The sequence below is a fragment of the Sciurus carolinensis genome, chromosome 1 (assembly GCF_902686445.1).
Source record: "Sciurus carolinensis chromosome 1, mSciCar1.2, whole genome shotgun sequence".
In the NCBI taxonomy this organism is placed as follows: domain Eukaryota; kingdom Metazoa; phylum Chordata; class Mammalia; order Rodentia; family Sciuridae; genus Sciurus; species Sciurus carolinensis.
Window position 1 is genome coordinate 66,080,585 of NC_062213.1, and position 15,949 is coordinate 66,096,533.

Below are 15,949 nucleotides of genomic sequence, written 5' to 3' on the forward strand. Positions count from 1 at the left end.
TTTCTTGATGGAGGGAGGAGTGCATATGATCAAAGTATATGATTTGCATGTCTGAATATGCCACAATGAAGCCCATTATTCTCTATAATTAAAATCCACTAATAAAAATAATCTTTCTAATAAACATGAATCCTCAGTTGAACATTTTTGATAAAATATTCTTTATGATACAAATTTTTAAATAAGGAGTGTTCTGATCCTTTAAACACCATTTTGCTTTCCCATCTTTCTGCTCAAAAATTTACTGTATTCTAAGTTTTGCATCTATTTCTACTTTAAAAAAAAACTTTCAGAAAAATTAGTCTCTTGAGTTTCTATACACAAGAAAATGTTAATATAAGAAAATTTATTGTATTATGTGTAATATATGTTACTTATATTTAGGAATATATCTTAATTCATACAATTAGAATTCCTTTTTATTCTTTAGCCATGTTCTGGCCTTTAACATTTGTTTCTTTGATAGTTATACAAGCAGTTTTTTAACAATGCAACCTTATTGCCTTAATGGTCCAGAAAGCAAATTTTGTGACAAGTAAGAGAAAACAGACAGTAGATATTCTTAATAGATTTACTTAGATCCATTCATTTAGCATCAATGCATAGCACATTCCAAAAGCAAGTATACATCAAACTTAAAATGAATACTCTTAATCAGATTCAATAATTGCATAAATTGTCAAACAATTTTCATTGCATGTGCTCTGGGGGCATGCATTTCATTCCTTATTGATTTGCTTTACTGAGTTAACATCAATTATTTGTTCTAATGGGAAATTGATTATGGAAAAAGCAGTAGTGGGTAATGCATCTCTTACTGCTGTACACAACACATACAGCAGGTGATGACACCAAACAGCTAACTCCCGCAGTGATCTAAATAACACATCTTGGCACATTTGGGCAAGTACAATGTTTATTAATCTAAAAAATGAGAATATATTATAAAAATAGAAGAAGTAGAAAACCCTAGACAAGTTAAAATACAGAAAACTTTTAAGCAAAGTTATTTGAATCAGGCAATATTTAATATATCAAATATTAATATTAATAACCATATATAAAGTAATCTAAACCCAGGACTCTAACCATATCAACAGGTAACAGGTATCTTGACCACCCCAGATTCCTTTGCCGGAATTAGTGTTCTCTGATTACACACATAGGCACCCCCTGGTTACAATAGTACTGTTTATTATTGATATTATAAAAATAACCACTCTATAAATGATTACACATAGTAAATAAAATTGGGACTATACATAAGGATTTGAATAATTGCAATTTCTTTAAGGACCACTTGTAACTTCTTCTGCCTGTTTCATAGACCTGTAGAGGGGAAATGAAATAAAAGAAAATGTATTTAAGAGTAAGTCAGTAGTGTGGCATATTAAAAAGAAAGCTTGGGATCTTGATGTTTTCTTCTACTCAGCATGAACTTTTACAAAGACATTGACATTAGAGTATTACCTCTATTAGCCATAATTTTCTTTCAGTATATTAACTTCAGGTACCTGTATAAAATTCTAATCACATGAGGATGGCAAGGGAAAATATCCATGTCTCTAGAATGTTTTATGTTCTTTTTCTGCTTTGTGCCATAGTTATGTTTCATATTTCTTATTCACCAGTTAGACCTTAAACATTTTTTAAGAAGACTATCAATCTTCAAATTATTCACAAGGCTTGAAAAGAATACCTTGCACATGGCAGTTTGTTCAAAAATATTATCTAACAAAGGAGAGGGAGCAAAGAAAGGAAAAAAGGGGAAAAAATATCCAACTGTTTTTGTACTTTTCCCTATCTGAAATGCATTATTACACCAACCAATCTCAGCTATATCCTTTATCTGACTCCTTTATCATTACTACTGAAGGTAGAATTCTCTGCTGCATGAATCTATCTCACCCTAATGATTATTAGCATAATCATCAGCATTTTGTGTAAACAATTGTTTATTATATGTCTTCTTCACAGTTTAATAAACTTCCATGATCAGAACCACAGAGGATGCTATGTTACCCATGGTAGGGATGTGCTGTTCTCTGGCGTAGTTCTGGATGCATTGCAGGATTTTATTAAATGTAATCACAAAAATGATTGACATAGAGCTCTTGAATTGAAGAATGGTGTGCCCATTTATCATACAAAGAACATTTGAAAGACTGAAAAGGGGACCATGTAACAGCATACCTATAGCAATGCAAGTATTGTCTATAACCCAAAAAGATAGAAGCATGAAGAAGATAGCCATAAGAATTCAGATTTTGGAACAAAATAAGTAATTTATTTTAGAACAATTTGAACATATTTTACAACTTAAGCATGAAAGTTTAATATGAAAATAATATGAACGATCAAAAAATATTATCACACCACACAGGGGCAACCACTGATGGCATTTTTGTTTGTAACCATTCAGACAGTAATCTGAATCATAAATTTATGACATATGTCTACATACCATTATAAGAAAAAGTGAGTTATATTTAATATTCTGTCATATATTTGACACTTATATATATGTATATATATGTGTGTTATATATATATGTATAACTTCTGATGTGGATGATTCTCCCCAATATTTTTATAAAAAAGACAAATTGATATACATATATATATATAAAACAGTTAATATCAGATTAACTGATAAATGTATATCAGTTAATATCAGATTAAATATATGTAAGTGTGTATATATCCAACTAATGTATTTCTCATCCTTCTTATTGGAATCAGAGTTTTCAATCATATAGATTGCTATATGTTTTTGAATCAATTATCTCTTTTTTTTCAGTTAGCAGTTTCCCTTTTTATATGGTTTTTATGTTTTACTGTAAAATTTTTCCATGTTTTACAGTAAAATCTTTTTCATGTTTTATTTAAAAATATATGCAATGAATTACTATTATTCTGAAAACTATATACTGATGCATTGCAGAAATTATTTCTGTAGGTGATTTCCTAATATAGAATTAATCAGTTGTTGAGCATCTAGAGAAGAAGAGAGTTAAATGAGCAGCAAGAGAAGGAGAAGTTGAAGCCCCCATTACTCAGAGGTTCATGTGGAGTCTGGATGACCGTTTGGTAGGGGTACTGAAAGAAGAGACCAGTGTGGGATTAGGAGAGAAGAAGATGATTCAAAAGTTCTTTCCAGCTTTTTACGTTCTGTGGCTCTTTGAGGACTAAGAACAAATTCAAAATCTTTGCTTCTCTTTGTGACATATGGAGAGGAGATAACTGCTGATTTTATGTCCAGTTCATAGGTCGCCTCGTGTCCATGGATGTGAAACCGCTCTGGCATGCTGTAAGTCTAGGAGATACTTAATGGTGTCACAGAGTTCACAATCTGCACAGTCCAAGGGCAATGTTTTCAGCTCAAGTCTAGCTAGAATGTATTTTCCTGTTAAGGAGAATGGTTTTAAAATCCCCAACTCATCATCACAGCATAGGAGAATATGGACTAAATGAGGACATGAAACCTACAAAGTATCATTTAAAAAAAGAAGAAGAAAAGAAAAGAAAGGAAGGAAGATTATGCAGGGTCCTTGGCACAAAATCTTTTCTCATTAAGTCACTAGGAGAATGATTTTTTTTTAAATATGAACTTTGAGCAGCTGTAGATAGCACCCACAATTACCTGACATGATATTAAATGCCCTGAACAAACATACCAGAGTAGACCAGGGCAGGACAAGAAGAGCATGGAACACAAAGAAGATCGGCAGAACCTGCACAATGAAAGAAAAAAAGGTAATATGCCAGACCAGGACAAAATATCTATTAAACACAATTCCCTGGTGGTTTAACGATTTTCTAGTAAAAACTCATTGAAATTAATATCAAAACTGCCCTTACAGTACGTAAGGAACTGCAATTACAATTAACTCTTTAATAGCATGTGTGTTCCCATTCAACAATTCAGTCATATTCAGTTTAATTTTTGTTGATTTTGTAATAAATCTAGAAAGTGTTTTTGTTATAGATGTGTACTGTGGGAAGACTGCCCTCTAAGTTGCATCCATGGTTCTGATGCCCAGTTTGGGTTTGGCAGGAAAGTCCGGCACCCACCACTGCTTATTTATTCAGCACTGGATATCTACATGTCCCATATTGTCATGTCATAAAATTTATAAATTATACCATTATCATAATGTTATGTGATTTACATGAGGTAGTGTATATACACACACATACACCATAATTCTAATGCTGGATGGACAACATTACATGCTAAATTTAATTCCTGTAAATGCAGTTCTGGTGGCAGAACATTCAGAATAGGAGGCTACTTTGAAGGAAAGGAAAAGTAGTGCTTAGGGGATAATGTGGCAAGAATATTCTAGTTCAAAAGAAGTGGCAAATTAAGGAAGATGGTAAAATCAGACAAAATAAGAAGATCTAAAGAGATAAGCAGTTTAATGTGTCTTGAAGAGAAAAATAGGTATGTTCAAGTATTCAAAAATTAGTTCTAGAAACACTAGAACACAGGTATTAATATAGATGATCTAGTATGTTGATTTTAAGTCCTTTGGGTATAGACCGAGGAGTGGGATAGCTGGGTCAAATGGAGCTTCCATTCCAAGTTTTCTGAGGAATCTCCACACTGCTTTCCACAATGGTTGCACCAATAGGCAGTCCCACCAACTATGTGTGAGAGTACCTTTCTCCCCACATCCTCACCAACATTTATTGTTTATTGTATTCTTTATAACTGCCATTCTGACTGGAGTGAGATGGAATCTCAGTGTAGTTTTAATTTTCATTTCTCTAATTGCTAGAGATGTTGAATCTTTTTAGGATGGAACTGGAGAATATCATACTACGTGAAATAAGCCAATCCCAAAAAAACCAAAGGCCAAATGTTCTCTCTGACTTGTGGATGCTAACCCAAAACAAGGGAAATTGGGGAGGGGAATAATAGAAATCCATGTCCTATTTTGTAGTGTATATCAGACAAAGGAAAACTAAGGGAAGGGCGGTGACAGGAAAGATAGTAGAATTAACTGGTCATAACTGTCCTAGCCTTGTATTTGTATACATAACCAAGGTAACTCCACATCATGTACAGCCACAAAAGTAGGTACTTAAAAAGAATAAGTTATACTTTATCTATGTTTAGTCTGCCAAAAATGCATTCTACTGTCATGTATAACTAAAAATAAAAACTAAAAACAAAAAATTTAGATGATCTACAAACAAATGGTTAATTGGTCAAAGAAGTTTGGACAACATCTTACTGCATCTGCTTTTTTGGAGAATCAAAGTATACAAGAAGAGTTCTACAGTTAAAAAAAAAAAAAAAAAAGACTAACCTGATTGTCACCAAAATTATTTGGTAACAGATTTTCATATAAGACTCATTTTCAGAAATTCTATAAAGCATCTATTGGTAAGTCCTACTTCACCTAGAGTGAAGAGTCCTTGATTTAATCTGTTGTTTCACATATATCATAATATCACTCTTCCTTGGAAATTGACTTGTGGGAGGGGGGTCCAGCCTGATACTGCATCCCCATTTTGAAGTAGGACTCCCTGCACTGGTGATAGCCCATTCATTCTCACGCGAATCAGGATGTAACAAATGAAGCAACTTTGGAGGGAGATAAACAACAAAAGAATAGTGATCAGGTTTGGAAATAAAGATAGAACATTCATTTGTTTTTTCTTGAGGATAATGTTTTAGGATAGGTTTCAGTTGTTTTCCAGTGGAAAACAGAAATCACCTAAGACAATTCATCACGAATGCATGGGTAGGGATTGAGGTAAATTCCATATCAATGCACCATGGTCATTGCCACCCTGATGGAACTGCCACCACTGTAGAGCAACAGCATGTTAAACATACGCATATCACTGAACATGATCTGTTTCGTAGTATATATCAGTAAACCACTTATCATGTGGAGGTGTCTATATTTGTAGGTACCACGGCCTCCCTGAGCAATCAGGAGACAAAGATGAAGACTCAGGCTTAACAAATCTGAACTGAATTTATTCACTAATTTATTCACTTGTTAAATATTTATTAAGTAAATAGCCAATGCATAAATATCTATTAAGTAAATAGACGGTAAACACAGTGTCAAATAGGAATACTAAGACTGAATTTTTCCTAATAGGTTGATTCTTAAATAGTTAGAAGTAATGTATAAACTAAAAGCCTTATATAAATGGTAGAAACTTTAAAATTCATTATAAATGTTAACAAATGGGTAATCCTCCATGTCCTAATATGAAGGAGAAAGTCACATATAATTTATGTTTCAAAATACAAAGAAAAGCTATGTTTTTGGTCTGAAGAATGTTTAATTATACTAACGATGATATACAGTTCTGAGATATTTAGTCAACATTTCAAAACAAGTCATTTTGAAGAAACTTGGCAGCATGCTTTGAACAGTTGTTCTACTTTTAATAGCTTACTATGGGATTGAAAACATGCTTAATGTAATTACTAAATGCTATTTATTTTATTATGTCAAAATTTTAATTTTTATGTTTATCATATATGCCTCCCTTAATTTTCTGGATGACTTTGCTTGTAGATAATAATTTGGAACACAGTGTAAATATAACTAAATCAAGTTGAAGTTTCTATTAAAAGCAGATTTCCTGCCCAAATGTACCACTGCTTCACTTTCTATGTTGCTCTTCCTTTTTCTCTTGTTTTAGAGTATTTTCTTTATGATAAAGACTCTTTCAGTAAAATAATTCCTGTCTCAATGCTACCAATAAACACATTCCTTCCATACCTATATTTTTAGTTTTTAGAGATATAGTAAAATTTCAGGATAGAACATATGAACTTAGATTAGGTAGAATGTAAATTGTATTTACTGTGTATTCTTGGGAAAGAATATTTAATAAATCATAGTTTATAAAATCAGAGTAATAGTACCCACACTGGTGCATAACATCAAAAGTTTAATAAATATCAATCTTCTTCCATTTTCTCATCCTTTAAAGATTCATATACTTTTATAAAAATTTTTATTTATGAACCATTGACATTTTAATACCTAATATACCCTCTAAGTAGATTTTGTGGGTCTATTTTAGACTTGGTGACAATTTTCCAAATTTATTACTAAACTAGGCTTCTTTCAGAATATATGCTAACTATTTTTTTGATGAGGAAGATTTCTCATGCCATACTTTTGCAGTCCCATACTTAGATCTTTCATTCTACCTTCTTAAGATTTGGGCCTAATTTTTCTTCTAATAGGTGCAGGGTCTCTGGTCTATTGCCTAAGTCCTTGATTCACTTAGAGTGGAGTTTTGTGCAGGCTGAGAGATAGGAGTTTAATTTCATTTTGCTACATATGGATTTCCAGTTTTCCCAGCATCTTTGTTGAAGAGGCTATCTTTTCTCAAAGGAATGCTTTTGGTGCCTTTGTCTAATATGAGAGAACTGTGTTTATGTGGGCTTGTTTTGGTGTCTTCTACTCTGTGCCATTGGTCTACAAACCTGTTTTGGTGCCAATATCATGCTGTTTTTGTTACTATAGATCTGTAGTATAATTTAAGATCTGGAACCCACACTGATGTACCACCTTGCCACAAGACCAAAAGCAGTGGGGCAAATTCATCATGAATTGGAACCTCCAAAACTGTGAGCCAAAATAAACCTTTCTCTTTATAAGTTGATTATATCAGGTATTTTATAATAGTGATGGAAAACATACACTAACTATAACAATAATTGTGGCATTTAAATTCATAAATGAGCTAAATTTTAAAATATGTTAGAATTGATTTTTAAAATAACCTAACTAGATGTTGTTTTGAAGAAACTTGCCTGATATATGTGAATATAGCAATGTTGAAAAGTTAGAGAATGGAAAAACATGTATTACACAAACATGAATCAAAAGAAAACTGTAATAATAATGTCATATAATATGTAATTTAATGCAGAATTAATTGCAAGGGGTAAGGAAGAGTATTTCATAATGATAAAAGTTTCAATTCATCAGAAAGACATACTTTTAAATTTGTATAAAAATAATGACATAACTTCAAAGGTTAAAAAGCAAGGATTAACATAAATAAGAAGAAAAATAGTCCAATGCATAATCACAGTAGAGGTTTTAAAACTCATCTCTTGGTAATGAATAAAACAACACTCCCAAAAATATTCAATAAGCATATAGAATACTTAACGCAATCGGCCAAAATATATAACAAACATGTAAAGAAAACTACACCCAACAACAGAATATAATTTGCTTATTATTTTTTGTTTGTTTCAAGAATTTGGTACTTCTAAACAGTTGTCTGAAACTGGTCACACAGTTGGTCATCAGGAAGTCTTAACACTCTTCAGACAATTTAAACCATGCAGACAGAGTTTGTTCTCCAAACAAAATGAATGTAGGATGAAGGGTGCCGGGGAATGAACTGTAGAAAACATTTAAACTTTCAGCCCAAATACCAGAAATGAAGAAAGGCAGAGAATCAGATAGGCAAGCATCTGTCTTGTGCCAGGAGCTTCTATTTTCCTGCCAGATATACTCTTTTCAAAGTCCAGCTCTCTGCCACATTAGGTTCAGGTTCATGATTTATATCAATGAAGATCCCAACCTGCTTACAGACAGGTTTTGCCAATAAGGAGCTTTAGTTAAGATTAAAGAAATGGAAGAGGGCAAATTACAGATATTTATTCTGTTGGCTTCCTTCCCTCATCTTAATAAGCTTTGTCTCAATTATATTGTTATGTGCATATCATTATATTATGTGCATGTATGAATAAGCAACAAAAAAATCCCACCATTATGTACAACTATAATGCACCAATAAAAAATATGGCAAATATCTGATTTTGACTCTCAGTTGAAGCTTATTGTTAAAGTTCGTTAGACGAATTGCCTCGAATGTGACCCCATTTTTTTCTTACATCTCTTTGCAGTGAATGAAGGGAAAATTTTACCTTTATCATATTGACTGGTAAAAATAGTATTGCACTTCTTCAAGAATATTTCTAAAATTTCTATATTTGATTTGATTCATTAAACCATATTCTGTAGTACTAGGCAATAAGTTTTTACCCAAGATGCTATGAGAAGTACAAAATTGGCAAGAACTGGTATAGGTCCTCAAGAATATATTATTTAAAGTGCTGGTAAAGATGAATATATATGAACCAATTGCAAAAGTTTGAAGACAAAAAATTTCATTCTTAATTATGAAGTTTCAATACATATGGTTCTAAGTGAGAAAAATTACTTCATAAAGCTGAGTAAAATTGATTTGCAATGGAGTCAAGGAGAATGTTTCTACTTGATTGCAACTATTTCAGAAATTAGATTCAGTGCCACTGCAGATCTACTGAAGATGTTATCAATGATTTTGAAGAAAACAATTGTCAGTTGACAGACGAACTTTTCATGAACTACAAAAAATTCTCTGCATATAAATGTTCTTAATCCATGTTCATAAGCAACACAGACATTATTATAAACAATTAGAAAATCAAGAACATTGCAACACTATTTTCTTAAATTGTAAATAGGATATACATGTAGAACAGTACAAAAAAGTGCAATTCAGTTAAAAAAAAAAAAGAAAAGTAAAGTAAATACCCATTAACAACCATTCAGGTTGAAAAATAAAACACTGCCAGACCTTGAAGATCCTTCTCCCACTTACCATTACCTGCAAAACCATAACCACTATCTTATAGGTAAGTATCTCCTTGCTTTTCTGTATTTTGTAACAAGATTTTAATACTTTTTTAAGCAATTTAACTTACATTTTCCCAGTGAAAGTGGAAATTTTGGTCTCATTCTTGATCTAAATGTGGAAAATTTTTAATATTGCACCAAGAATAATACTTCCTGTAATATTTTTCATAAACACATTTTATTAAGATTAAAAAATGTATATGTTCCAAACCCATTGAGTTTTTAAAATCATGAATAGATGTCAACTTTTATCAAATAATTTTATGCATTTTTGATATTATTTTTCTCATTTATTGTGTTACTGCAGTTAATTCCACTGATAACTTTCAAAAATTAATCAAATAATACATTTCTGCAATAAAACCAACATTTTGGGATTATCTTTTATATATGGTAGTATTTGGTTGTATACCAATTTGTTTAGGGTTTTTATATCTATGTTCAAAAATCAATTGACTTATTTTTCATAAAGTTTTCTTTTTTGTAATGCCTTTGTTATGTATTGTATTAAAAATTAACTGTCCTCATAAAGTAGTCTGGGAAATGTTTTCTCTTTGATTCTCTTCTCTGGAAGTTTTTGTGTAACATGAAAATTATTTTCATATGCTAGAAAACTTCAGTGGTAGAACCATATGGTCCTGAAATTGTTTTCATGTAAAAATTTTTAATCATGGATTTAATTTTCTAAACAGTTCTATGACTATTCAGATTTTCTATTTCCTCTTGTGTCAGTTTTGGCAAACTATATTTTTCTAGAGAGTTGTTCATTTCATTTGAATTTTCAAGTTTAATCTAACAAGTTTAAAATATGTATCATAAATATTTATAAAGAATTAATACAGATATTCCTTCCAGTTTCATTTAAAATAATTTTAAATATCACTATGAACCACAAAAGAGTTAACTCAACAAATCATGGTATATACAGATAATAAAATGCTATGCACTTATTTTTTTAAAATCATAAAGTAATATTTGACAACGTGGAAAATATTTAAAATACAATGTTAAAGTCTTATTACTACAAAACTCAATATAGTGTATATATCATCATGCATTATTGTATAGTTGATTCCAGGTGTGTTTGTATGTATGTATGTGTGTGTGTGTGTCTGTGTGTGTGTTTAGGTGTGCACATGCCCATGAGAGAGAAAGAGGGTATATGAGAATTCTTTTAAAAAATTACTGGGGGGAGATTCAAGATGGCAGACTAGAGGGAGGCTGCATTCCTTGTCGCTCTGTAACTCTGGTTTCAAGCGGAGGATATCTGTTTCTTGGTAAGGCAGTTTTGCTGCTTATCAAACCCCTGCTGTTTACCCCATTTGTCTGCTGTGATCACCTGAAGTCTGCCAGCATATCGACGTATTTTTTGAGTGAAAATTGCTTACTGTCAGGCACCTATCATCCGCCATTTGCCTGCCTCTCACCTGTCCATTGCCTACCTTACACCTATCCATTACCCAATGCATGAGGTTCACCTCCCGATCGTCCAACAACAGTCAGCAAACTGATTGCTGACCGCCAGTGGAGCACCAGCTGCCTGCTGTTGCCTGGAAGTTCACTGTTACAGTCCCTGCAGGTTTGATTACACATGGCTGCTGCCATTTTGAGACAACAGCCAGGCCCCGTAGGACCCATGGCCGGACTGACTGAGCCCTATCTCCAGGATCCCTCAGCCCAACCAATCACTCCCTGCCTCTGGGGCCCTCACATCGACTGACTGCTCCCTGCCGCCAGGACCCCCAGACCAACTGACTGCGCCCTATCACCAGGACCCCAGACCGACTGATTGCAACCGGCCTCCAGGATCCCACAACCACACCAAACACACCAGACCTCCAGGACCCCTGCCTGACCAACTGCATCCCACCTCCAGGACCTCCTGCTGACCACAACCACACCCTGAGCTGCAGCTCCCCTTTTGCCAACACATAAGCCAGAGTGGCCATCTTGGATAATCCTGGAAGTCGGAGCTCCAATCTTTAGGTAGGGCAAAACCCATCCTGAGATGCCAGCTGGAGGCTTGAAGCTCATTGTCAGGTACCTCTCATGCATCAGGCTACTGAACTCTGGGAGGTTTCATTACTATATGACTGTTATACTGTAGATTTTCTTCTTTCTCCTTATTGAAAAAAATTAAGATTTTATTTCTTTACTTTTCTTGCTCTCTTTTCCTTTTGTTTACCTGTTCCCTCAGAGTCTCTTTCTCCCTTTTTTGCATGCTAACATGCAATTTCTTTTGATTACACTCTCAGCCTTTTTATTATCTAGAACTTCTGTATATTCTTTTCTTATCCCATTAACAGCCACATTCTACATCCCTCTGCATCCTCTTTGTCCTCCATTTGAAACTGCAGACCTTATTGCAAATTTTTTTGTTTTACTGAAGATAATATTTGAACTCATTCTGTTTATTATGACAATGTTGTTATTGTCCTCATAGGGGCTATTTGGTCTAGAATTGCATAGTGTCTGAATTGGGCACTGCTAATATTGATCTCCTTAAAGAAAGGGTTTTGGAATCCTACAGGGCCACTATAAACCTATAGGGGGAAATCTGTAATACCCCAGATCTGCACTGCTAGAAGGGAAGATACATGAACAACATGAAAAAACAAGGGAAGAAAATGATCCAAACAAATCTAGATTCTATATTAATAGAACTCAATGACAGTATGTTAGAAGAAATGTCAGAAAAGGACTTCAGATCATACATGATTAAGGTGATTTGTGAAGCAAAGGATGAGATAAGAAAGCAAATGCAGGCAATGAATGATAATACCAATAAGCTGAAAGAGCAAGTGCAGGAAGCAAAAGATCATTTCAAAAAAGAGATAGAGTTTCTCAAAAACAAACAAACAAACAAATAGAAATCCTTGAAATGAAGGAAACAATAAACCAAATTAAAAAACTCAATAGAAAGCATCACCAAAAGACTAGACCACTTGGAAGACAGAACCTCAGACAATGAAGACAAAATATTTAATCTTGAAAATAAAGTTGACCAAACAGAGAAGATGGTAAGAAATCATGAACAAAATCTCCAAGAAGTATGGGACATCATGAAAAAAACAAATTTAAGAATTATTGGGATTGAGGAAGGCACAGAGATACAAACCAAAGGAATGAACAACCTATTCAATGAAATAATAGCAGAAAATTTCCCAAACCTGAAGAATGAAATGGAAAATCAAATACAAGAGGCTTACAGAACACCAAATGCACAAAATTACAACAGATCCACAGCAAGGCACATTATAAAAGTGCCTAACATTCAAAATAAAGATAGGATTTTGAAGGCCATGAGAGAAAAGCATCAGATTACATACAGGGGGAGACCAATACGGATAGCAGCCGACTTCTCAACCCAGACTCTAAAAGCTAGAAGGGCCTGGAACAACGTATTTGAAGCTCTGAAAGAACATGGTTGCCAACCAGGAATCCTATACCCAGCAAAACTAACCTTCAGATTTGAAGATGAAATAAAATTCTTCCATGATAAACAAAAGTTAAAAGAATTTACAAATAGAAAGCCTGCACTACAGAATGTTCTTAACAAACTATTCCATGAGGAGGAAATGAAAAACAACAATGGAGGTCAGCAAAGGGAGGAACTACCTTAGAGAAAACCACTCAAAGGAAAAACCAAGCCAACTTAAAAACCAAAAATAAGCCAAATGACTGGGAATACAAATCGTATCTCAATAATAACCCTGAATGTTAATGGCCTAAAGTCATCAATCAAAAGACATAGACTGGCAGAATGGATTGAAAAGAAAGACCCAACAATATGCTGCCTGCAAGAGACTCATCTCATACAAAAAGACATCCACGGACTAAAGGTGAAAGGATGGGAAAAAACCTACCATGCACAGGGACTCAGTAAAAAAGCGGGGGTTTCCTTCCTTATATCAGATAAAGTGGACTTCAATCCAAAGTTAGTCAGAAGGGATAAAGAAGGACATTTCATACTGCTTAAGGGAACCATAAATCAGGAAGACATAATGATAGTAAATATTTATGCCCCAAACAATGGTGCATCCCTGTACATAAAACAAATCCTTCTCAATTTCAGGAATCACATAGACCACAACACAATAATTCTGGGTGTCTTTAATGCACCGCTGTCACCACCTAGATAGATCTTCCAAACAAAAACCAAACAAAGAAACCATAGAATTCAATAACTCAATCAATAACCTAAACTTAATAGACATATATAGAATATTCCATCCATCAATGAGCAGATTCCCTTTCTTCTCAGCACACATGGAACCTTCTCAAAAATTGACCATATGTTATGCCACAAAGCAGCCCTTAGGAAATGCAAAAAAATAGAGATACTACCTTGTGTTGTATCAGATCATAATGGTCTGAGAATAGAAATCACGGACAAAATAAAAAACAGAAATTACTCCAACACCTGAAGTCTAAATAATATGCTATTGAATGAAACACAGATAACAGAAAACATCAGGGAGGAGATAAAAAAAAAAAAAATCTTAGAGGTCAATGAGAACGACGATACAACACATCAAAATCTCTGGGACACTGTGAAAGTGGTACTAAGAGGAAAATTCATTGCATGGGGCGCATTCCAGAAAAGAATGAAAAGTCAGCAACTGAATGACCTAACATTACAGCTCAAAGCCCTAGAAAAAGAAGAACAGAATATGAGCAAAACTAGTAGAAGACAGGAAATAATTAAAATCAGAGCTGAAATCAATGAAATTGAAACAAAAGAAACAATTCAAAAAATTGACCAAACAAAAAGTTGGTTCTTTGAGAAAGTAAACAAAGTAGACAAACCCTTAGCCACACTAACAAAGAGAAGGAGAGAGAAGACTCAAATTACTAAAATTCGTGATAAAAAAGGAAATATCATGACAGACACCACTGAGATACAGAACATAATGAGAAGCTACTTTGAAAATCTGTATTCCAACAAAATAGAAACTACCGAAGACATTGACAAATTTCTAGAGACATATGCTCCTCCCAAACTGAACCAGGAGGACATACACAATTTAAACAGATGAATATCAAGCAATGAAATAGAAGAAGCCATTAAAAATCTACCATCCCAGAAAAGCCCAGGACCAGACGGATTCTCAGCTGAGTTCTACAAGACCTTCAAAGAAGAACTCATTCCAATACTTCTCAAAGTATTCCAGGAAATAGAAAAGGAGGTTACCCTACCGAACTCATCCTAGGAAGCTAATATCACCCTCATACCCAAACCAGGAAAAGACACATGAAGGAAAGAAAATTTTAGACCAATATGCTTGATGAATATAGATGCAAAGATCCTTTAACAAAATATTGGCAAACCGTGTCCAAAAACATATTAAGAAAATTGTGCGCCATGATTAAGTGGGGTTCATCCGTGGAATGCAAGGATAGTTTAACATCTGTAAATCAATAAACGTAATCCATCATGTCAATAGACTTAAGGATAAGAATCACATGGCTATTTCCATTGATGCAGAAAAAGCATTCGACAAAATACAACACATCTTCATGCTCAAAACACTAGAAAAAATAGGGATAGTAAGAACATACCTGAACATTGTAAAGGCTATTTATGCTAAGCCCATGGCCAACATCATTCTTAATGGAGAAAAACTGAAACCATTTCCTTTAAAAATGGGAACAAGACAGGGATGTACTCTTTCACCACTTCTATTCAACATTGTCCTCGAAACTCTAGCCAGAGCAATTAGGCAGACCAGAGAAATTTAAGGGATATGAATAGGAAAAGAGGAACTTAATTAAGCTGTTACTATTTGCTGATGACATGATTCTATATTTTGAGGATCCAAAAACCTCCTCCAGAAAACTTCTAGACCTCATCAATGAATTCAGCAAAATAGCAGGCTATAAAATCAACACGCATAAATCTAAAGCATTTTTATATGCAAGCAATGAAACAGCTGAAAGGGAAATGAGGAAAACAACTCCATTTGCAATAGCCTCAAAAAAATAAAATAAAATACTTGGGATCAATCTAACCAAAGAGGTAAAAGATCTCTACAATGAAAACTACAAAACATTGAAGAAAGAAATTGAGGAAGACCTTAGAAGATGGAAAGATCTCCCATGTTCTTGGATAGGCAGAATTAATATTGTCAAAATGGCCATACTACCAAAAGTGCTATACAGATTCAATGCAATTCCAATTAAAATCCCAATGATGTACCTTACAGAAATAGAGCAAGCAATCATGAAATTCATCTGGAAGAATAAGAAACCCAGAATAGC

General features: G+C 33.7%; 1 protein-coding gene across 1 annotated transcript in view; it reads right to left on the reverse strand.

The window, feature by feature from the left end:
- Positions 1–903: 903 nt before the first annotated feature.
- Positions 904–15,949, reverse strand: part of C1H8orf34 (chromosome 1 C8orf34 homolog) — a 394,456-nt gene continuing 379,410 nt past the window's right edge. Inside the window, 2 exon segments of the mRNA XM_047524576.1 lie at positions 904–1,329; positions 3,677–3,733. Coding sequence (XP_047380532.1) covers positions 1,322–1,329; positions 3,677–3,733 — 65 coding nt within the window. The 3' untranslated portion in view covers positions 904–1,321.